We start from the raw sequence: 23,753 nt of genomic DNA, 5'->3' as shown, positions 1-23,753 counted from the left end.
TTTTTATGTTGTTGAGTTGAAATGTGTAATTTTACTTCTATTGAGCCTTTATACTAAGGAAAAAATATGCTTGCTGCGTACTTGCACATGCTCATATAAGTCCAGAAATCAATTAATATCATTTTACATCCATCCTGCAAAAAGAAAAAAGAAAACAAATTGTCGGTTGGCCTCGCCTTGACCAGAGAAAGGAAATTTCACTTCTCTAATATGAAGGGATGTGAAGTGGGGACACGTTTCCTTTTATCCCAGCCACTTCCTACATTTGGCTAATTAATCTGCACTGCTTATACCAAGATAACCCATTACATTACATTCCCATTCTGAATGAATCTTGAAGCTCTACGTGCATTTTGAGCATATCTATAAATTATTTTAAACCTACCTTTGAATGATCTGCAGGAATAATAAATGTTTAATGACACTATAAGGATTTGGCATTACAGCTGTTTTACTGTTATCAATCATTTATTTGCTGCTTCAATACATCAGTTGTTATGAAAACATAAATAAATATAATAATTTAATAATAATACTTATATTCTATGTTCTTGCATCGGCTTACAACTACGGTGTTGTGTGCTATAAACCACTGCAATGTGTTATAAACCAAACAGTATAAACAGTGTTTGTATACCGTTTATAACTGCATGTGGGTTTAATGTTTCAATAAGTTGTGCACACATCTCAGTGAATTTCAAGTTTGCAATAATTCTTTGTTAAAGTAATTTTTACAAGGTAATGCAATACAGTATTATAAAACCAACCAGCACTTCAGCTGCACAACCATGCAACAACAGTGTAACACAACACAAATGAGTCCAGACTTGATCTTTCATATTGACCCCACGACACTATAAGGCTTGATTACCAACCGGTTAGGCCCATGTCCACTGCATGCCACTTGGTTTTGGTAATTTGATTAATAGCAAATTTGCACCACAAATGTTCTATATCCATTAATAGTCCTACCTAATGATGTAGCCCTGTCTTGTGATGGTGCCTTGTGTCCAACTTTAGTTTAATACCCTTGTTTGTTTTGTTTTAAATTGTGCTTACATAGCATATATTCATAAATACAAAAGTCAGGAAAAAAACAAATCAACACATGGGAAACCTGTTGCCAATTAGTATTATTCTAGCATAGGAGTTTTAGTAAGTTTCTTGGTATATAGTGAAGTTGTTATTATGTGTCTACTGTGAGCACCGTACACGATGAGAGGAAGCAGGGTGCCTACACAACACACAGGGTTAATAGGGTCACAACGGCTAATGTTTGCCTCGGGTCCCTCAGCAGGTTTATCTGGCTGTGCTCAGCTTGTGAACGTCTGCAAATTAATTTTCATACCATACAGAATTGATTGGAAAGTAAGAAGCACCTGGAACAGTAGGAAAATAGATAAAAACATTATATATATATATATATATATATATATATATATATATATATATATATATATATATATATATATATCAGCCAATTACAGCCAATTACATCCTTTACCCGCTGCAGACAGGGAATGTTTTCATACTTTATTCAAATCATCTCACAAAATTCACAGAAACATTCATTACTTCACCTTATATTTATTGAATCAAAGAATGATTTAAAACAGTGGTGGAAAGTAACAAGTACATTTATCGAGTCACGTCACCTTAGTATTTACATTTTATGCTACTTTTTTTGTACCCCACTTCAATTAAGAGAGAAATATTGTACTTGCTACTCCACTATATTTATCAGACAGCTAGCCTACTTTTCAAATTAAGATTTTACATTTAAAAAAGCGGATGAACTACAACCCATTGATGAAGATTAAACATTGAATCCCAATCCTTTTGCCTTGTGACCTCTGACAAAAACAGTGTTTAGTTGGGTCTCCTTGCCACGTTTCAGATGTTTATGTGTTGGTTTAATTTAAATAACTGTTTGAGACCCATATCCAATATTTCACAAAATAGCAAATATTATATATTTTATATATATATATATATATATATATATATATATATACGTATATATATATATATATGTATATATACATATGTATATATATATATATATATATAAAATATATATATATATATATATACATATGTATATATATATATATGTATATATATATATATGTATATATATACATATGTATATATACATATATATATATATATACGTATATATATATATATATATATATATACGTATATATATATATATATATATGTATATATATATATATATATATGTATATATATATATATATATATGTATATATATATATATATGTATATATATATTAACAGAACATGAACTTTGTTTTGTCTTTTTTCCAACCCCATTGATTATCTCACGACCCCTCATATGTATCTTGTGACCCTTTGGAGGGGGTCAAACCCCTAGGTTGGAAAACTCTGGATTAAATTACCCAACTACAACAGTAAAAAATGCTATTTACATATTGAAGCAATAATGTCTTTAATAATGATGTATCAACCTTCTCTGCAGAACGAGTACTTTTACTTTAGATAACTTTACTCTTACTTTTACTTTACTATTTTTTTGCTGGTAATCCTACTGTACTTTTACCTAAGTAGGATTTTGAACATAGGAATTTCACTTGTAATGTATTTTATATTCTACTTTTTCAGAATATTTCTTCCATCACTGTGTAAAAATGGTATTATTGAGATGTGGAGAAATTCAGTTTTTAGTTTGGGAGCCTTGTAGCGATGTGAAATCTAAGTTCCCTCTCACACACAACAAATTGTTGAAATTCAGTATTCAGTCTGTTATAAGCTCGCCTCAAAAGCCTGCTTGAACACAGCTGATTTGTTGAGCCCACGTAGGATTGTATCAATGTCCAGAATCAAGCCGAACTTCGCACACTGTCTTGATACCAAGGTCACATCTGTCCTAATACACTGCAAGTCATCATTTTAAAACCAAACCATCAGTTTCCCTTCACACCTTCTGCCTTTCTTATCAGACCACAGCAAGTTAAAGCAACAAGGTCAAAGGGCATTATCTTTTCGTTTGTGCCGTGATACATTTATAGGTCCGAGATAACCTTTTTGTATTGAACGCACGCAGCATCACTGTCAGTGCAATACTGCAGCCTGCAGGTCAAACTGAGTACAACAGCAGGTGTGGAGACACATTGTAACTTTCTAGGAAGCTCAAAATCCATTAAAATGTGGAGCAACTTGGTCACTGACTGTGATCAGTTAAATGATTTATTTCGGATTGGCTATATTCTTTTCTTTGTACACTGTTGTTGACATTAGTTGGACATTGACTGATTTGCATCTAACTAGCCACCTGTCCGTCCATATGTCTACATGTCTGTCTGTGTATGCTGTATCAGGGATCAGTTATAGCCTATCTTTTTTGTCTCTGTAACTTATATTTTATAATTTAAGTGCGTTTTGTTGTCTAGCTCCCTCCATATCACATACACCTGTAATAGGCAGGTATGATCAAGGGTATAGCAGGTCATTGATTGGTCCTCTGGTGACATGTGACCTAAAGCTGCTGACTTATTACCTGGAAATGTTCACTTCTCCATACCTGGGAGTTCACCGTGAAGGTTGGGCGGACTCTTGCTCCTGGACTGAGACCATCAATCTCAGATTTTCTGCCTGCTGAACATTTCTATCCTCCTTCAGCAATGACCACAAAGATGCAGTTTGGATGGCGAAAGCTATTTCTGATCATCACAGGTAGGTTTCATGCGTGTATTCTTTCTCTTTTTCCTGTAAACCACTACCACACCTTTATTATATTATCACCTGGGTTAATCATTAATCCAACTTCTTGCTTCTCAACTGGAAGCAGGATTGTGTTGAACTCAAAAGAGACCAAACCATTTATTAAATCTACCTTCAAGATTTAGTAATACAAACACAGTGTAGTGGAAGTAGTTTTTATTAAATCAATAATGTATCTACCAATGTTTAAAAAAAATACAAAATATGCTACTATGACTGCAAGCGACATTACATATTTCTTTTGTTTCAGTACTTCCCTGCTGCAGGAGTTTGCAGGTTTCTATTCCAGAGAAAGAATATGAGGTTGCAAGAGGAGGCGATATTACTTTGACCTGTTCCTTCATCCCAGCCAGACCGGTCACCAATGCACTCGTCCTCACATGGGAAGGTTACCCTGACAATGCTGGTGAACCAATGGTGGGAGGTTTAACTATAACTGCATGCGCAATGTGTGGTTATAACATCTTCTAAATACAGCCTTATGTGGGGAGCTATACTAAAGGGGAACTCTACTTATTTTAAATAGAAAGATCAGTTAACTCTTTTGGAGTGCTACTTGTATTTATCTCAGCTTGGGCTTTGAGGCCGCACAATTACAGCAGAAACTAAAACTGGGGGCGTGGGGTGTTTACTTAACAGGGAGTGTCTGCATTTGAGCTGCATTATGGGAAGTGTAGGATCTGCATATTGCCACTTAACTATAATAAACAACATCCCAATAGTAACATATTAATTTTATGTAGATATTATTGTGTATATTACAATCTATTAACATTCTCAGAAAACTACCCACACTGAGACAACTGCTAAACCAAAGATTTTTATATGTTGTAGTAACATAGACAAAATTGATATCAAGATTGTGGCAATGTCCTTCTTAAAATGGACAATGATTCGCTGTGGCGAATCACAGTTTCCATAAGGAGCTGTCCTCTGCTTTAACTGAATGTGACACTGGATAAGTTCCAAGGCGTTTATAGCGGCGGTTATGACCTTTGTCCTATGAATAAGTAAAGATTGCTTCTTGCACAAAACCAACTGCTGCACACATTAGATGTTTATAAGACGGAGAATTTATGCTACAGTTCATTCAGCAAAACTTTGCACTAAACACATAATTTAGTATTTTGATAAATAGTGATAATAAATTGTATAAAAAAGAATACATCAAAGATGAAGTATAGTGGCAACAATGACTTTGATGACTGAAAAGGAAACTGAAGAATGAGCAGATGAACTCCAATGTTAAAGTAATTCTGAATCAACAATCTGGCTGCTGCTGTAAATGGACACATAGACACAGAAACTAACACTTTACCGACCCAGCTGGCTAATTAGCTAGATGAGGGTGTAATTGTGAAATAAAACTTGACATGAAATAGATTTTGTTATTGGGAAAAATGTCAGAATGAAATAAAAACAGACTGAAAATGAATAATGAAAGAACATTTTATAACAGTTTAAATAATTATTTCACAAATTCATTGATATATTTTAATGCTATTTATTTATCCAATTTATTTCATAATGTCTTGTTTATTTATTCATTTAATATTGAACATTTTGGGGTCCCATATTGTACAGCATACCATCCTCAAACATTATGTAATATCATGTTGAAATGTGGCATCACATTTATTATAATATCGTTAAGATACTGGTGAATATTGAGTGCTGATTTATTACCATTATGTATTATTATATTGTAGTGATCAGATATCTATATGTATAATATGTTTGTGTTTATTTCTCTAGCTCTTAGTGGCCACCTACTTTATAAACAATCCGATTGACATTGCACCTAATTATGAAGGCAGAGCCTTTGTGGAGGTTGACGTTAACAGACAAGTGAGCACACTGCGCTTAACAAAGGTGAACATGCAGGACAGCCGCAGTTACCAATGCAGTGTCATGATCCCCAATGATGATGAGGGAACAACATCTGCCACCACGTCCCTTTTAGTCCTGGGTAAGAATTAACCACTGACATGTTTTAAGTCTATTTATCTATCTGTCTATTGTGAATAATTGCATTTATATGTTGTCTCCATGAAGGTGTCAGATCAATTCTGCTTGCAAAGTTCTGCAAAGTGATTGTATCTTTTTCATTAAACTCTATGTTTTCTTCCAGTGCCTCCCTCTAAGCCGATCTGCAGGATTCAGGGAGAAGCAGCATACTGGCACAACATCACTCTCACCTGCATGTCTGAGGAGGGATCACCTAAACCCCTATATGGATGGACCCGCTACAGTGTCGAAAACATTCTCAAAGAATTTCCACTGAAGACAACTGAAAGTATGCATTTCAACCATCCATGTGTTACTTTGAAGCACGCATCTTTGGGAGGCTGCTGGAGAGTTCCCCTCATTAGTGTGAATGGAAAGAATGGCCCATGATCTCAGAATTGTTTAGCCTAATTTTTTGTCATTATTTTGCAGAGGATGGAGCTCTATCTCTCTTCAATATTTCAGGAGAAACATCTGGGTTCTACATTTGCACATCAGAAAATCGGATTGGTTCTAACAGTTGCAACTTTACTTTAGCTGTGATGCCCGGTGAGTGTTTTAACAGGATTTACCTGCTAATCTTAGTCCTGGGCTAAGTGTTAAAGACTTTCGTCTTTCCTCCTTTCTCCCCAGGCAGCATGAGTGTTGGGTCCACTGCAGCTATAATTGGAGGAGTCCTCGCAGGTCTGGTGTTGCTGGGGATCGTAATCTGCTGTTACTGCAAGAAAAAGGGCAAAAAGGACAAATATGCTGAAGGGTGTGTGTGTGTGATATATCCTGTGTGTTTCTGCCACTGTAAACCACCAACAGCACTAATGTTAGTGTATTCGTTGTTAGTATCTAAGTGGGGTTTACAGGTGCTTTAATTAGGTCATCTAACAACCCAACCTAACCATTTTCTCTTTGTTTTGTGTATTTTGCCCCTGTTTGTCTGTTAGTGTCCCCAGAGATGCTGCGTTTTATGACAGAGATGCTCCTGAAGCTGGAGAGCAGTACTGGGACGACAAGTCAAACAGCGAGACAAAGCCGGTCGACCAGCATGAAGACAAGGACGTTGTTCCTCAAAACAACTACATCGTTAGTAGTAAGTTGGAGGACGATCAACACAGTTACAATAGCGGTAAAGAAAAGAATGATGGCAAGGGCAGTGATGTAGACTCTCGACGTTACCAGGACAGCCAGCACAATCACCACCGTGGAAGTCGCGATAACCTCGATGATGAGCGTGATCGTTATGGTGGCAGTCGTGATCGTCTTGATGATAAACGTAACCGTGAAAGTGGGAGTCGTGATAAACTCAGCGATCAGCGCGATCATTACAGTGGGAGCCGCGATCAGCTTGACGATCAACGCGATGCTTACCGAGGCAGTCGTGATCGCCTTGACGATCAACGCGATGCTTACCGTGGTAGTCGTGATCGCCTTGACGATCAACGCGATGCTTACCGTGGTAGTCGTGATCGCCTTGACGATCAACGCGATGCTTACCGTGGTAGTCGTGATCGCCTTGACGATCAACGCGATGCTTACCGAGGTAGTCAGGATCGCCTCGATGAGCGGCGTGAGCGCGGAAGCCGCGATCGCCTCGATTACACCGACGATCAAAACAGAAACCGGTATTAATAACCTTGTGTTACTGAATGTCTATATGCCTTTTGATGCACTAAAAATATTTTACTGGGTTTTGCCCTAAAAGCCTTCAGACACGATGTGATTTCAGCTGCACACACGGCTTCGTTCAGCACAAGGGAAGTCGGGGAAGTCGCAGACGACAGAGCAAAATAGGTGGAGTTTTCCAGCAATGAAGATGTAACTGTCCCTTGCTAAGAAGTAAGAGCTAGCACTAACCCTGCTAGCACACCTGCTATGCCTAGTTGATAGGAAACGTGTTTCCAAGAAAGGGCTTTCATCCCGAGGTCTTGATACTAGCGCAAACTGGTGTTGGACTGTTCAGGAAATTCAGACACACACAAGATTAGTTTTTCCTTTATTTTGCCTTCTGTGCCTGGCTGGCTGCCTCATTTCTCTTAGCCACACAGATATTCACGCGTGCAAAAAGCTATTGTGGCGCACCCCAAGCCATTGGAAATATGGGTTTCAGAGCGCAGTGGTGCCTTTGTCGCATTGTGTCTGAAAGGGCTTTTAGCGACAGGTCATGTCATAAAGTATACTAATAGTGTCATCATACCCTTTGTAGTGTTGATGTTGTTTGTTTGTTTTTTTTTCCATAAAAATGTGTCCAGTGCCTATCTCAATTGATGTGAATTGGTCATTGAACACCATCCAATCATTAATACATACAGTTTATAGCTCACATATTCAGGCCAAATATCGACTGCAGTAATTTGGGGATTGTTCTTTTTTCACTCAACCATATAAAATGTGTACATTATCTTTGATTTAGTTTAACCTGTAGTATGTGATCGAGAATAATAAAGTGCCTCAGCTGCACATGTGCTAGATTTACACCTATTTTAATACTTATTTTTAATGTGTGGAAAACGTCTTTGTGTAGGTTAGTTTTTTACTGTGTGATCTCTGTGTGCAACTTTTTCTAAATGTTTTTGTGTGATAATGATTCCCCCTAATGTCAAATTGCATTTTTTGTATATGAAGAAAACCAAATCGAGTTCAATAAAAAAAGTGGGTCAAATGTTGCCGTTTCTGTGCAGTGAAATTCCTCAAAGCTCACAGCCAAGTGTGACTGATTCACTCATGGAGCTGCCCCCCTCCCTCCTCCACCTCCCCACCGGGAAAACCTCTCGACTCTTCCCGGGAGGCCTGCCACTACACCCGCTGCAGAAAATCAAAATTAGACTCCACACATGTAAAAACTAAAGACACAACTCTACTAAATCGTGCGTTATATATACATTGTTGCACTGGAGTTACAGGCCTTTATCGGATCAGTGCGGTGTTTGGACTCACCTATGAAGTGGTACAGTCCCGTTAGTCGCAGTCTGTGAGTCCTGTTTACCGCTGCAGTGAGCGGACAACCAGAATGACCAACATGCGGATTAACTGCACTTTACCTTAAAATGGACCGTAGAATGAACTTTTACCGGCTGGCTATTTTACTGTGCGCATCAGGTAAGTGTCGTTCCCTTCACTTAAATATGTCTTCTTCACTTCAATGTATCATCTTTACGACGACAGCGCAACAGGTTGTTGATCCTGTAAACGTATCGCTAACGGCGAGCAGGCACCGTCTCTGGTGAGGCTGCACGAGACTCAGTAAAGTGCTTGTTTTATGATTTAGCCTTTTTCTTATTTTTGAATCTTATTGAATGCGCTATTTTACAGATGTTTTTGAATCGAACAAGTTAGGTGGTTTATGTGACGACCCTAATAATCATGGGATTAATAGTGTCTGGTATTGATTTTGCATTGTAGTATAGACCTACACAGATATGTTAATAATATCCACTGGGCCTATAGGGGCTTATAGTTATGCTGTTACAATCCGCGTTGAACACCACCACCGTTTACTATCTTAAGGCATGATTGTACATTTAGAGGGAGAGCTGTACTTAAAGGTGCAATATACCAAGATAGAGCTGCAACCATTACTCGATAACTCGATAGACGGAACATTAATTCGCAACTATTCTGATAATTGATTCGTCGCTTTAATTTACAAACCGAAAAGTCAAACATTCCCTGGTCTCATGTTCTCAAATATGATGATTTGATGTTTGTCTTTGTCATTTGCGATAGTAAACTATGTGTTTTCTGTTGATCAAATGAGACAAGCACCCCGAACAACTTGGGGTGTGGGGAAGTATAACAGGCATTTGTCACATTTCGACATTGTGTCAATGTTACAGACAGTTGTAATCAATTAATCAAGAGTGATGATTGACACATTAATCCAAATGAATAAAGACATTAGTCGCAGCCCCATACTATATGTATTTACCTATACAACTTAATTTAGGGACCATAAAGTGCACATAAGGTCTCAAGAGGGCTGGACATGTACCTGTAAATCTGTGCGCATAGCACCCTCATAAATATACTTCACTTGCCACAAACTTTATGATTGTTGCTGTCAAATTGATTTGAAATCCTTCATCAAACATGGAGACTATATTCAGTCTTATCTGTGTTTTTTTGTTGGGTCTAATGAGTCAACGTGAAGGAATGTACAACGCAGTAAAAGCAGGAAATGTGACAGCTCTGGAGAGGAAACGTCTGACCATGTTCAGGAAACATCGTCCAGCGGCAGAACTCTGACCTGGAGTGCTTTTGTGACAACACACTGTTTTAAAGGGAGGTCTAATGTAGAAATGATGCCTTTAGTTTGCATGCAGGTGGAGGAGGAGACTGTCTGCAGTCTCTGTAACCTGTTCATTAACACACAGTGAGTCACACCTGATGATAAACAATCATTCACAGAACATCCTCTCACCTCAGACTAAGGGCATTCATGGAGTAACGGTTTGGTTCAAATCTCTAGCAGTTAATTGGTCTGTTCACACCCAGCTGGAGGAGGCCAGATGCTCTCATTGGCTGGGAGTCTGTGACCTCCTCCCCCTCTCAGCTTCTCAAGTGGGACAGAGAGGAGGGGGCGGCTTAGCCCTAACAATGGACCGGTCCATGAAAAAAGGAAACAAAGAGAAGACCAGAGCTCTCGTGGGAGGAACTTAGGAGCTCGGTCCCCCCCCCCTTGTTCTCTTATCCTGTATGAAATCATCTTGCTTCATCTTTGTACTTGGAAATATGCAGATAATGTTTATTTTCTCATCAGGGGGAAAGAAAACCTGAAGATGCTCATCTGACCAGACTCAGTTTATCATTAAAGTCGCCTGATTTACTTAAGTTTTAGGTCATGAAACATTAGCATAGTTTGAAACGTGAGCTGATCCGATATAGTAATAAGAATTGTCAACAATTTTTCGTAAACTTTTATTAGTTTTCAGTCATTTTTCAAGCAGAAATGACAAACCATTTTCTCGTTCCAGCTTCTTAATGTGATGATTTTCTGCTCTACTGTTTTACACCATCGTAAACTGAAAGTGTTTGAGATTTGGACCGTTAGTCACACAACTAAACACGACATCTGAAGACGTCACCTTGGGAATTTTTCCCACTATTTCAAAGACTAAACATGATTAATTGAAAATAACTCTTAGTTGCAGTCCTAATGGTGGCCTGGATAGAAGCAGTCTTGGGTTGATGTTAGAATGAAACTAGGAAAAGCGATGAACGATAAACACAGACCTAAGGAGAGTAAGGCTGGTGGACTTGTTTTGTTTTGATTTCCTGTCTTTCTGGGAAATGTTTAGAGGGAGTTCCTGCCCCACCTAGAGCTAATATGACTTGCAGAAAGCCCCCACGAGTGTCCGACCTCTCCAACCCCTCCCTCTGTGATGACAACCCCCTGCCTCTCCAAAGGCCTCCCCAGCCCCCCACACACACTGGAATTTAACCTTCCTGACCCTGGTACCGAGCAGCAGAGCCTAATCTCTGTTCCTGTCTTTGCTCCCGTTTTAATATGAAGCTAAATATCTCCCAGGTGCAGTGAATCATCCGCACAGACAAAGAAGAGGCACAGCTGTTTCTCCTGTTATGCCAAGATGTCATCTGCATCCTCTTCCTGTCTTTATGCTTGTTTTCGTGTAACTCTCAAATGTAGATTAATACAACAGTCGTGCAACGATTTGGCCACCTCATTTATATCTATGAGGGTAGACTAAATATGAGCTGAAACAATTAGTTGATTAATGGATTAACGATTTAACTTTAAAGCAAAAACACCCCCAAACATCCCCAATTACAGCTTCTAAATTGTGAAGATGTGCTGCTATTCCTGGTCTTATTTGATAGTGAACTGAATATCTTTAGGTTTTGAACTGTTTGTCTTTAAGCTTTAATGACACTAAGCATTTTCCTTTATTTTCTGACCTTTTTTAGACCCCACTTAAATCAAAACCTCTTAAAACCAGTTTTAACAAAAGCAGAACCTCACAACCTTCGTGATTTATTGCAGTTGTTGTGTGCATTAGTTAATCAGGGTTGAAATCATGAATCTTATTCATTTAAGTAATTTATTAAGCACAAATGGAAAAAATGGTTCCAGCTTCTCAGATGTAAGGATTTGTTTCTTTACCTTTTCTATCATTGTAAACTGAATGGGTTTTGGACTGTTGGTTGGATATAAATTGCAAATGGATGATGTCACCTTGGATCTAAAGGAAGTTCTATTTTCTATAAACGCTTTCCCCAATTTTCTGTCCATACAATTAATTGATTAATCAAAATCATAATTTAGATACAAATGGCAGCTGATAGTTCCCCTCTAATGGTCATGCTGTGAGAAAAACTGATTACTGTGGGTCAAATAGGAGAACCTGGTATTTCTCAATCCTGATAGATGCTGTGTTTGAACATTAATGCACACATTTTTTTTTATCTTTGAACAATATTTGCACGACTCTATGAATAGTCAAATCACGTCTCCTGGAGACAGAAGCTCTATATACCTATTTGTCTCAACCACAGAACTTATTTGCATTTCCTTACTCTCTTCTCTTGTCAGTGTGTGTGTGCGATGGCGTTCATGTCACAGTGCGGGAGAAGCAGCGGTTTGCGATGCTCTTCCAGTCCGTGGTCCTCCCGTGTCAGTACCAAACGGCCTCCACTCAGAACCCGGTGGTGCAGTGGTGGTACAAGTCCTACTGCCGAGACCGCACACGAGAGTCCTTCACCCTGCCCGAGAGTCTGGGCGTCCAGGCCTCCGAGCTGGGCGCCGCGTCCCACCTGGAGTGCTCCGACAGCAGCCGAACGGTTCGGGTTGTGGCCTCGGCGCAGGGAGCCTCCATGACGCTGGCTGAGCACTACAAAGGAAGAGACATCGCCATCGTCAACAGTAATGTCATCATTCTTAAAGTTATGAATTTAGGAAAAAGAGTTGCTGCAGCTGTTTGATGACTGCTCTCAGGACTCAGAGCTGACTGTTAGTTGTGTTTCCTGTTCTCAAAATAAACCTCTTTTGTCTCTGTCTCACAATAGAGTACACACACACACACACACACACACACACACACAGGAACATGACCTCCTGCTCTCACTCCTATTCATGTATGACTCCTTGTAAAACCACAGGCCTTATCAAGACAAAACACCCGTCTTCTATCCAGATGCGTCAATGGGACACACCAACATTCAACAATGCCCTCCTGTCGTCATTTGATACACTAAATAAGATAAAGGTTCACCAACATGACCAACAAAAGAGCTTAGTAGAAAAACATGTTAATACTTCTTAAATAGTAGTTTTGGTACAGGTACTGAAACTCAGGCATCGTAGAAGCGCTAGTATTGAACATTTTCAAACATAACCCATCAGTCATACAACACCACAAAGGTGTCAATGTGGTCTGCACCCAAAAGCTGTTTGACAATGTCATCATAGTCAGTTTGTTGTCAACGTCAACCCATTGTGATTCACAAATACAGCGATTAAACACTGACCTGCTTTGTGAACATGACCTCACCTCTCTGTTCTTGGTCTCTGTGCAGAAGCAGACCTGCGTATCGGGGAGCTGCAGTGGGGAGACAGTGGAGTGTACTTCTGTAAAGTCGTCATTGCTGATGATCTGGAGGGGAAGAATGAGGCCCATCTGGAGTTACTGGTGCTCGGTATGCCTACGCTTTATTTTCAATCAAAATACTGCAACACAAAGTCTCAGACAAACTTTGAGTCTGACCGTGGTCGACTGGGGGAAGTTTTCTTTAAATGTTGGTTTCATATTAAGCTCAGTGAAGTTTTGTTTCATATGTTGGTGGTCCAAAGCGTCTTTACAACAGTTGGCGTGGACTTAAATCTGAAAATGCTTAAGTAAAGTATGTGAAAATTGTACTCAAGTACAGTACTTGAGTAAATTTAGTACTCTCCACCTCTGGTATTGTGTACTGGGTTGTACACTAGGTACATCTTTAAGTCAGTTACACTACAGTACGTCAGTGTTTGTACTGCTTCAAAACTGTATGGGATGATATGTTCGGCTGTTTGTGTGTGATCATATTATATTTGTATTCAGTTTGCTAATTAATGAACAGCTAACGTTTCGGTGCTAAACGTCAGAGATCCATCATCTTCTGTCAATGACACTTGAAGCAGCCTGTCCACAGAAGAACTGTGGAGACCATTGTTGCTAAAGCCACTCCTTAAGCTGTTACCATGGCAAAGTGCTTTTACACAGGAGACCGGGGCATGTTGAGGGCTGCTGCTGGTGTCGACATGAAGAGAGAGACGTAGAAACGGGGACTAAAGTCTAACAACAGTTACCCAAAAGGGTTTTCTTCCTTAAACTTTGGCTAACCCTGTAGTGTTAATAAAGTCTGCTCATTCATACAGTCCTCCTCCACTGAGCATTAATCTGATTATAATCAGCTCACTGGAGAGAAGAGGGGAGGTTAAACATGTGAGAATAACAAGACTACACTGGATTTTGGTTTTGCCACGTTGCAATGAGGACACTGGAATTAGAAAGTGTGTAAAACCACTTCAGTGCCAGATTAGCATTTCCTTACATTTTCAGATCTCACAAACTTACCAATTTTATACACCAAAATGTAATAGTTTGCCATTTTGGGAAACTTGCTTTTTGCTTTGTTTCAGAGAATCAGATGAGGAAATTGATATCACTCTAATATCTGTCTGTTCAATATCAAGCTACTGACAGCAGCCAGTTATCTTAGTTTAATTTAGCAATAAAGATTGGAAACAGCTAGCTTGGCGCTGTTTGAAAGTAACAAAATACCAGCTTACTAATACTTAACGATACACATTATATTTTGTTTGTTTTAACTGTAAATAGTCTGCACATAACCTCCCGTAAAACCTACAAATTGATGATTTTAAACTAGTAATTGTGTATGCAGTAAACTAAATAGTTTTACTGTGTAAGCTAGCTGTTGCCCCCTGTTTCCAGTCCTTATGCTAAGCTAAGATAACCAGCTGCTGGCTCCAGCTCCATATTTACCAGACAGACATGTCAGTCACCGAACTCTCAGCAAGCAAGCACATAAGCTATTTTCTAAAATGTCAAAATAATAAGCAACAGGTTGCGATGTTTCTTCTCCCATCATCTCCCTAATCTCTCTTTTAATTTTGCTTTCGTATTGATTTTTCTCCCGCTGCGCTCCCTTTTTTCTCGCAAGTTCCTCTCCTGTGCTCCTCCATTACTCCTTCCTGCATCTCTCACTGCCTCGCAACCTCTCAGGGCTGCATAGCTCCTCAGCTCTCTCAGGTTACTCAGTGTTACTGAGCTTCATGGTATGTCGATGAACGTGCCAGGGAACCAAGATTACTTTTTTATCAGGTGGAAAGGTTACACTGTTTTTTCCCCCTCCATAGTAACAGTCTACTCAGCACACTCTGGAGCCAGTGGGTGTTTAGTGTATCCCTGCAGTCAGACAGATCAGACAGTGACTGGTCTTTAATTATAGTCCTTTGACACCTCACGATATAACGTGAACACCTGCAGTTGTGTCTCAGTCCCAGCACACCTGTCGCAGCCCCTTTATTTTTCTCTATTTGAGTTTTCCAACTGCCTTGAATGTTTCTCTTTTTTTGACCTGTTTATCTTGTGTGTAAAGCACAAAAGAGATATTGTGTCACAACTATAAACTTGCATGACCTCTTTTGATAGGCTCCCATGCTAAATTGTTGTCCTAGAATGTGCCCCAGTTTCCAAAAAACCCTCTTTGTCCTCACACACTGCCTCTCATGGAACCTCTCAATGTGTATATGTGTGTGTGTGTGTGTGTGTGTGTGTGTGTGTGTGTGTGTGTGTGTGTGTGTGTGTGTGTGTGTTGTGTATGTGTGTGTGAGACTGTAGGCATGTTGCATGTGTGTAGATTAATTTGTGAGCAGTTTCAACTCCACTAGAGAGGCACATGCGTGCTGTGCAGCTCAATGAAGAAATATAGCACTGCTGGCCTCCTGCTAAAATTAGTAAAGTGTATTTTGAACTCTGAACTCTGACTTACATGACATATGTTCATGTTTACTGGTTAGTATTTTTATCTTTAAACATATCCAAGCATCATTTTTTAAGAGCATAAACTCTTGACACCAAAATAATATCAGTGTGATCCATGTGATGGCAAGACTACAGTCATGCTAGCTGCTATGTGAAGCTGCACTTGAGCTAAACTCTTATGTCAGCATGCTAACATGCTCACAATGACAACATAACATGAAGATTTTTAGCATATATATTGTTTACCATTTCATTTTAGAATGTTAGCATACTAATTAGCCTAAACACAAAGTAAAGCTGAGGCGTATAAATGTCTTTAGTTTAGCAGGTATTTAGTCATAAACCAAACTTTGGGCAGATTCAAATTTAGACATGGTGATGGGACTAGCTAAGACATTACGTTATTATAATTCATCTTCAGGGAGGCATTTATGTGTGTACCAAACTGCATGGTAATATATCCAATAGTTGAGATAATTCAGTCTGGACTAAAGTGGCAGACCAATCAACATTACCATCCCTCGAGCCACGCTGCTAACATGGCTAAAAAATGTCCTCATGTCAGCATGTAAGAACTTTGTCCCTTCAGTTCCTCGATTAGTTAATGGACATTAAACAGCCACTCTGCTGACCTTTTGACTCTTGCTTTCTGCTTCCTCTGCCGGCCTTCACCTGTGCTCTCCCTCTCTCTGCAGGCAGGACAGGTCAGCAGGACGATATCCTACCTGAGTTTGATGTGGAGATTATGCCAGGTACGGCACCTCACCTGCACTTTCGTCTCACTGCCTGTCATCTTCTAGCTTCCCTAATGCTTCCTCATGTTTAATTCTCACCCAACCAATCAAAACTCTCTATTACTAACAAAATCCACGAGCCCACGTTTACGCCGTTATCAATCAAAATGAGGAAACGTGTACAGAAAGTCGAGTCTAACCCAACCTGAAACTACACTACAGTCAGTTATTGAAGCTACATAAAGAAAAAAATCCTAGACTTTTATCCTGGTCATGAAGTAAATTCCACAGGGGATATGTGTTGACTTAGCGAGGGGTTTTGAGTGGATTTGGCTTTTGGGCACACCCTGAGGAAGTGTGTTGTTAGGGTCTGGATACTTTAGAGATGTGATGATGGATAAGAGTCAATCACTGTTCCCTTGAGTTTTCCTGAAGTGTCCTTTTTAAAAAAAAGATGCTCTGAGGTCTCATTGAAGGGGTGACAGAAACATCAGCATGGCTTATTACAACTTGGTTTTTAACATTTCCTGACCAATTATTATTGGAATCACTGACATTTTTGATGAGATCTGGGAGCACAATGAGCTCGCTCCAACAATGGGCAAGAAATACAAGTGGTCGGATGATCAGTTTAGAAGTGAGGGCACCACAAATGTCTGTAATAACTTCTCATGGCACATGAAAGAGTCTCGATTATTGCCAATGTTCTATATGACCTTTGTAAGTAAACGAGGCCACAGAGAGAAGATTGTCTGTTTGTATATAGTTATTCTTAATGCTTGCAACCAAGCCGAATTCCTGCAGGAGGAGGAGAGGCTCCATGCTCTGCAGCAGCGCCTCCTCCTCCTTCCAGGAGCAGAGCTTCGCTGCTCTGCCGGCCAGCACTGACACCACGCTGCTGGAGACCCAGGTTGTATTGCTAGGAGCAACGGGGCACACTGTCAGACTTTGCTGCAGTAAAAAGTTTTTCTAAAAGGGAATCTGGTGCTCGGAACATTATCACTTTTGTCCGTCGGGACCTCTAAAATCAACTCAAATTAAAAGTTCCTTATAGTAGCTTAAACTACTGAGGGATCACAACATATGATGAAGAGAAATACAATTGTTACATCGAGGGCATAAGGACGGATACATTTTAGCAAAGTTAATACATTACAGTCATTTAGCAGACGCTTTTATCCAAAGCAACTTACAATTCAGTATCTATACACCGTAGGCAGCAATTTTGAGGTTAAGTGTCTTGCTCAAGGAGACATTGACCTGAGACTAGCAGAGCAGGAGCCTGGGATCGAACTGCTGACCCTCTGATTGAAAGGCAGCCCTGCTCTCAACTTAGCCACGGTCAGTTATCATTGAGATAATGTAGTCTGTGTAATCCCTTTAACTGAATCCTACCATGTCTAACAAAAATGCAAAGAATAATGTGTCTCTATATTCCAGAGTGGGTGTTTGTCGGATCTGTCGTCCTGGGCAGTATCTTGTTCCTGTTGTTGTTGGGGATCTGCTGGTGCCAGTGTTGTCCTCACTCCTGCTGCTGCTACGTCAGCTGCTGCTGCTGTCCTGACACCTGCTGCTGTCCACGACACTGTGAGAAACACGAACTGTCTTTATTTACTACAACTTCCCCGTGCGTTGTCAGTATCAACCTGACAGCAGTCACTCACCGTTTTGTTGTTCTCCTGTGCAGTGTATGAGGCAGGGAAGATGGCAAAGAGTGGACTGCCTGCTCAGGTTCCTGTGTATCCCTACTACATTCCTGGTGTTCCTACTGTTGTTCCTCTTGCCCCTTCTTCCCATGTGGAGACAAAGATTGCCTCCATCCCCTCAGTGGATACTAACCTGGCTGGAGGTGAGTATTCATAAGGTGTAGAGATACTTGGAAGCTCTGTCTTATATCCTTTCAGATACACTGACTTGACTAACCCTAATTTCATCGATCATCCCTCATCCTCGAGTCTGTCTCTAACCTAGGTAGAAAATCCAGAAATGTCTGTCTACCGCATGCATGTTTGCTCTTTAAATGCTGTCTTAACTTATTTGAGTTAGTTTGTCCTTTGTAAGAACGTGCATTGGACACTTGCATGTATATCTGTGTGTCCTTGCATGGTTATGTCCCTGTGTGGGTACGGACTGTGTGTGTGTCCACATCCACAGCCCGCATTGGTTATCGATTGAAAGCCAGTCCAGACCAGGACTCAATAAAAGTTCTGTACTACATTGAGAAGGAGCTGGCTCAGTTTCCCTCGGCCAAGTCGGCTGCATATAAACGTAAGCTTGCACAGATTAGGCCAGTGTGTGTAATCCGTGTGGCTGTGTGACAGTGTTCATGTGTTTGTCTTTCATGTGCATGGTTTGTGTAAATGAACAAGAGCTTGTTTTCATCTCATCCTTACATTCATTTCATAACATCTAACTGTCCTTGCTTGGATGAGAAAAATGTGTTTCTGCCCATTGATTTGAAACATTGGTCTTATACCCCAAAGATACAGTATTAAAGGGATAGCCTCCGTACACAGCAGAGACGGTAAACAGTGGGTCAAATGTATATAGTCTCATGGTACATATTATCATATTGCCCATCCCTAGTTGATTAAGTTGTCAGGACATCTCAAAGTGTAATGAATGGGATTATGCCACAGTCACTTACAAAAGAAAACATTTAAGTAACATTGCTTGGTCACCAAACTGTTAGTCTGTCTCTCAACACTTACTGTCTTCCCCAGCCTGTCTGTCTCTCAGCCCCAAGCCCACTTCCAACTGAACATATAAGATATCTAAAACCAGGTCACAAATGTTAAGTTTATTCATATTGTAAAGACTCTGTAATTTCCTAAAACAGCTTGGCACTGTAGTGTTTAGTAGAAGTTACTGAAACAGGAGTAAATAGGACATTTGTTGGGGACTATTTTCAGCGGTGGATTAATACACATTTAGTGCTTTGGAGGGAATTTATAACAGGAGGACGTCGTATGTGGGATTAACTTTCCATGTTTATTGGAGAAACATTGATTGAGTGATTGATTGATGCGTTTTTATAGTTTTTGCACATCATTTGAGGTCTATAACACAGAGAAATAAACTATATCAGGCTTTGGCTACACATGCAAAGTTGTCGGTGGTTTTGGTAAGATTTGTTGAAAATATAGGGGGCTCAAATAATAATACCAGACTTGTCATCTAAATTGTTTGTGACATAAGTCTGAGGTGGCACATGAGACATTTCTGCACTCAGTAATCTGCAGTCAGCTATAATCAGTGCTCATGATTATATAGTCATAGCCACCTCATTTACTATGCTCTTACCCCAAACACCTACATAGCACTTCCAGCAGACCACATCTTGCTCTGAAATGTTCCATTACATCATTGTCACAGCTTTAGTTGTGTATTCCATTGTCGGGTTACAGAAAAATGTTTTCAAAATGAATTTCATGATGAAAATAGCAAATGCCGCTCCGCTGATGTGTCTGTGCCAACAGCCAGTAGCCTCTCAGAGCTGAGCTCTCTTCATGATGGAGGGACTACAGACTTCAGACACACCTATCAGACGGTGCAGATGAAGGCGCTCCCGCCCATCCCAGACCTCGACGACCAGTCAGTGCTGAGAGCAGCTCCACCAGCACAGAGTCGAAGGCCCAGACGGGACAGAGGCAACCACTCAGATGATGAGCTCGACAGAAGGTATAATCACGGTGTTATTCAGTGCATGCATGTGTCTATGAGAGGATAGTGGTCACCACTATGGATGAACTGTTTTACTGCCCTTTACCAGGCAGTTCAAGTTCCCATTACATGGGATCCTTCCATGTGTTTCTGGCATTAAAGAAAGATATTACAGACATATATTTTCTGTACCACCTTCCACACCAACCTCCTATCGCTCATCAAGCTACCAAAAAACATTTTTTTAAAGCTGCTTTAAATGATTGATTTTATGACCTGCACTTGTGTGTTTTAGTTTTCAAGGTGATTTTTTCTAACATAATTTTTTTATGTAAAATGTATGAGTGTCTTAAAAAACACTATAAATAAAAATGTGTTATTATGATACAAACTCTGTGTGCTGAGCTGTGTGCTCTTCCTGGCTGTAGGTGGAACCCCCACTCAGAGCACCTGCAGAGGAAGACGTTGGGCAGAAGAGGGCGCACCGGCTCCCTGGACGAGCTGGAGGATTTTGCCCAGTCTTACGGCTCCCGCAGTCGTCGCGCTGAGCCTCCAGACCGGGTCTACGAGCGGGATTACAGCCCTCCCAGGCGTTTCTACAGAGATGAAGATGATGGCTGGGTCCGCCGCAGCCCCTCCCCTTTACCACAAAAGAGGAGGGACACATGGGACAGTGATCGTCCCTGTCGACCGCCCCAAGGCAAAGGATACGATGACGCCTTCCTCAGCAGCGTGCTGGACAGCAAGACCAGGGGGCGGGGAAGGGACAGAGGTGCTTGTAGGCCGGACGAGGACAGTGACACTCCCTCTAAAGGCAGCTCCAGGGGAAAAGATAGTTACTACAGCCGGTCGCCTAGCAACCGTCCAGAGGAGGAGGACTCTTTGCCTCCATACTCTGAGCGGGAGGCGGAGCGTTACCGCAGGGCTGACCCGATCACGGACCGGTACCGCACTGCAGAGCCTCACAGATCAGAGCTATACAGGACCACTGACCCCACCATGAGGCCGTTCTGTTACACCCGCCCCCACCAGGGAATGTCCCGTACACTACAGCAGGGGGGCCGAGAGGAGAGAGACAGGAGCCGAAACCTGGTGAGTTACTTGTAGCAGGAACAAGGACTTCCTTCCTCCTCCTCAGGAAAGAGCCTCTAAATCCTGTAAATAGTTACCCGATAAGTCTGTGTATTCTATGTTTCTCATATTGTCAACAAATCCAATGAAAAGCCCAAAACAAATAATTAATTAAATTTTGTCGGTATTGGTTTTGGTCTTTTCATCGGATTTTTTGACGACTAGAATAAAAAAGAATAACGGCAGCTTTGTATTTCGACATTTGAAAATGTTTGACAGTATTATGTAAATCATTTGATTGTCTCTTGTGCAATGTACATACGTACATGATTAATGGTCTTAACACTGAATCAATATCATTTTAGTTCCAACATGATTTTATCTTTGATATTTTTTGCATAAATTTGCAATTGCAAACAACACTTATGATTTAACTCAAATATGTACCTTGTAATCTGGTCATTCTTGCAACATTCACAGTGTTACAAACGCTTACTAACTTACTAATTATAGAAAAACCCACCTGTATCACAGTCTTTGCTACTAACATGGCTTGAGCTGCATGATTTCTGTGAATAATCTGAGGCACCAGACTAGAGTAACCTCGCACGAGCATGAGTGCAAAGTGTCTAACGTGTGGCTCTCTCGGTGTATTTCTTTAACAGAGCACTGCACTGAGCAGGGACTCTCTCATAGTGTGACACGTTTTCCCAGCCTCCACCTGCACAGCACTGCCGGTCCGTTCGTTTAAACCGTCCTGTTGCTAGACAGGAGAAGCTAACGGTTCGGCCATCAGCCACGTGAAGTCTGGCTCCGCTCACTGAAAATAACTGCACCAAAAAAACAGCAGTGGTGGATCGAAAATGCTTGGAAATGAATGTGCACTAGTACAGGACTACTCATGTGCATGAATTATATCTATTCCTTCACGTGTAGCCTACAGATGTTGTGTATGTGTTTATTTGTTGAGTTGAGTGACACCAGTGCCAAGATGTTTTTTATTTTCTATTATCTGCCAATTATTTTATCTGCAGGATGCCACAGTCTTATATTTTCCTACAGATTTCACACTTCTCACTCAGTACATTGCAACTCAGGTTCACTTTGTAGTTGTGTGTTTGTCTGTTGTTGATATTGTACTGTATGTAAGGACTGTACCTTGAATTTGTTCTGCAGATTTTTTTATTGCACTGCTCAAATACCTTTTCAATAAAGAAAACTCAAAGAAGTCTCTTAATGAATCTATGTTAATTTATCTTGGCCAAGATTGAAGATATATACAGCTCGGACTGCAGCGTATTATTGTTTTTATTATCAATTTAAACATTCATCATTTGGTCGATAGAATGTCAGAGAATAGTGAGAAATGCCAAAACATTGAGATTTTCAAACAGTTTTAAACCAAAAGATATTTGGTTCACTAGCACATAAGACAAAGAAAAGCAGCAAATCATCCCAAATAAGCAGATGCTAACAGAATGTTTAGGATGTCAATCAACAAATCAATGAAATGAGGAGGAAATAAGACGTTACGTAATACAGAAGAGAAAATGTGTTGTGAAAGTGTCGTACTGTACACAAGCAGTTTCATATTTATATATATTTATAGATCATATGTTGCTGAGCAGACTTCTGAGTCTTAACTCTTTTATTTACCAAATAAGGGGATCAAGTATAAACTCAGATGGGAGGAGAATTTTTCAGGAGCGTAAATTCAGTATTTTATTTTAGTGTTGATTTGTTCTCAACACTTCCACACTCTTCACAGAGAAACACAAACTGCTTGCATTTATTTGCATTTCAATTGTTTTGTTAAAATTGATTTTGATATAACATACATAATAACACTGTCTGCAGCAGAATCTGATGTTTGAGTGGTTATTGTGTTTTACAATATGTGTGATAAAGTGTGTATACTGTACCTCGGATAAAGCCAGTGTATTTCTTATCGAAGCTTATCAAACATACACAACTAAACAAACACTCGAGCTTTAATGACAACCTCCATCGACAGAACTACACACAATCAGCACACTTTATCGTGTAAAGCATGTGTGCAGCTTCAAAATGTTTACAGAAAGTATTAAATGGCACATCATTATAACAATTATCATTTACAGAAGAACTACGTGTTGCTGCATTGCATCTGTTTATGGTGGTTTTCCATATACTTGTAGTCATTTTGCATCTGTTTGTGGTCGTTTTGCAACCCTTTATAGAGACTTTTTGCAATTCTTTGTAGTAGTTTTGTGACTCTTTAAAGTCCTTTTTATTGACTTTCCAAAAATAAATTTTAACCCTTAATACAGGAGCTCACTCAGTAGATCTGTTCAACAACATCAAGCCAACTATCTCTCATCTTCTGACTCTGGTGTGGAGAATCAGGTTTGATGATCAGATTTTACCATTCTGGCCCGGCACGTTTATTTCTAGAAAAATTTAGACAAATACAGGGTAAATGTTTTGTACAGACTGGATAGCAAGCCACAGAAAATCAAAGGTGCGTCCTCCCCTGATA

General features: G+C 40.1%; 2 protein-coding genes across 4 annotated transcripts; both read left to right on the top strand.

Moving 5' to 3' along the window:
* Positions 1 to 3,563: 3,563 nt before the first annotated feature.
* gpa33b (glycoprotein A33 (transmembrane), paralog b) lies at positions 3,564 to 8,432 on the top strand. Its single transcript, XM_068704962.1, has 7 exons — positions 3,564 to 3,720; positions 4,019 to 4,185; positions 5,524 to 5,737; positions 5,900 to 6,064; positions 6,208 to 6,324; positions 6,409 to 6,532; positions 6,714 to 8,432. Exons 1-7 carry the CDS (start codon positions 3,669 to 3,671, stop codon positions 7,396 to 7,398), a joined length of 1,524 nt encoding a protein of 507 aa, XP_068561063.1. The 5' UTR covers positions 3,564 to 3,668; the 3' UTR covers positions 7,399 to 8,432.
* A 110-nt stretch (positions 8,433 to 8,542) lies between these two features.
* Positions 8,543 to 22,466, top strand: ildr2 (immunoglobulin-like domain containing receptor 2). Of its 3 annotated transcripts, XM_068704960.1 has the most exons (10): positions 8,543 to 8,865; positions 12,317 to 12,646; positions 13,300 to 13,419; positions 16,463 to 16,519; positions 17,942 to 18,088; positions 18,189 to 18,350; positions 18,656 to 18,769; positions 19,981 to 20,182; positions 20,593 to 21,256; positions 21,901 to 22,466. In XM_068704960.1, the coding sequence occupies exons 1-10, from the start codon at positions 8,814 to 8,816 to the stop codon at positions 21,934 to 21,936; spliced, it is 1,884 nt and encodes a 627-aa protein (XP_068561061.1). In that variant the 5' UTR covers positions 8,543 to 8,813; the 3' UTR covers positions 21,937 to 22,466. The 3 variants fall into 3 exon arrangements, with proteins under 3 accessions (XP_068561061.1, XP_068561059.1, XP_068561060.1); XM_068704958.1 differs by lacking the exon at positions 18,656 to 18,769; XM_068704959.1 differs by lacking the exons at positions 16,463 to 16,519; positions 18,656 to 18,769.
* The last annotated feature ends 1,287 nt before the right edge of the window (positions 22,467 to 23,753 follow it).

The sequence above is a fragment of the Cebidichthys violaceus genome, unplaced genomic scaffold (assembly GCF_023349555.1).
Source record: "Cebidichthys violaceus isolate CVI_PGR_0920_01 unplaced genomic scaffold, fCebVio1.0.p SCAF_11, whole genome shotgun sequence".
NCBI lineage: Eukaryota > Metazoa > Chordata > Actinopteri > Perciformes > Stichaeidae > Cebidichthys > Cebidichthys violaceus.
The sequence above is the reverse complement of the archived record's forward strand: the minus strand, read 5'-3'. Positions and strand labels throughout refer to the sequence as shown.

What these genes read in the sequence shown, in the direction of transcription:
- gpa33b (XM_068704962.1), top strand. Translation starts at nt 3,669, where the DNA reads ATGACCACAAAGATGCAGTTTGGATGGCGAAAGCTATTTCTGATCATC. An exon ending in CACGTCCCTTTTAGTCCTGG is followed by an intron (nt 5,738 to 5,899) that starts GTAAGAATTAAC and finishes GTTTTCTTCCAG; the next exon opens with TGCCTCCCTCTAAGCCGATC. An exon ending in TCCACTGAAGACAACTGAAA is followed by an intron (nt 6,065 to 6,207) that starts GTATGCATTTCA and finishes ATTATTTTGCAG; the next exon opens with AGGATGGAGCTCTATCTCTC.
- ildr2 (XM_068704960.1), top strand. Translation starts at nt 8,814, where the DNA reads ATGGACCGTAGAATGAACTTTTACCGGCTGGCTATTTTACTGTGCGCA. An exon ending in TGATGTGGAGATTATGCCAG is followed by an intron (nt 16,520 to 17,941) that starts GTACGGCACCTC and finishes TCTATATTCCAG; the next exon opens with AGTGGGTGTTTGTCGGATCT. An exon ending in CAAGTCGGCTGCATATAAAC is followed by an intron (nt 18,770 to 19,980) that starts GTAAGCTTGCAC and finishes CTGTGCCAACAG; the next exon opens with CCAGTAGCCTCTCAGAGCTG.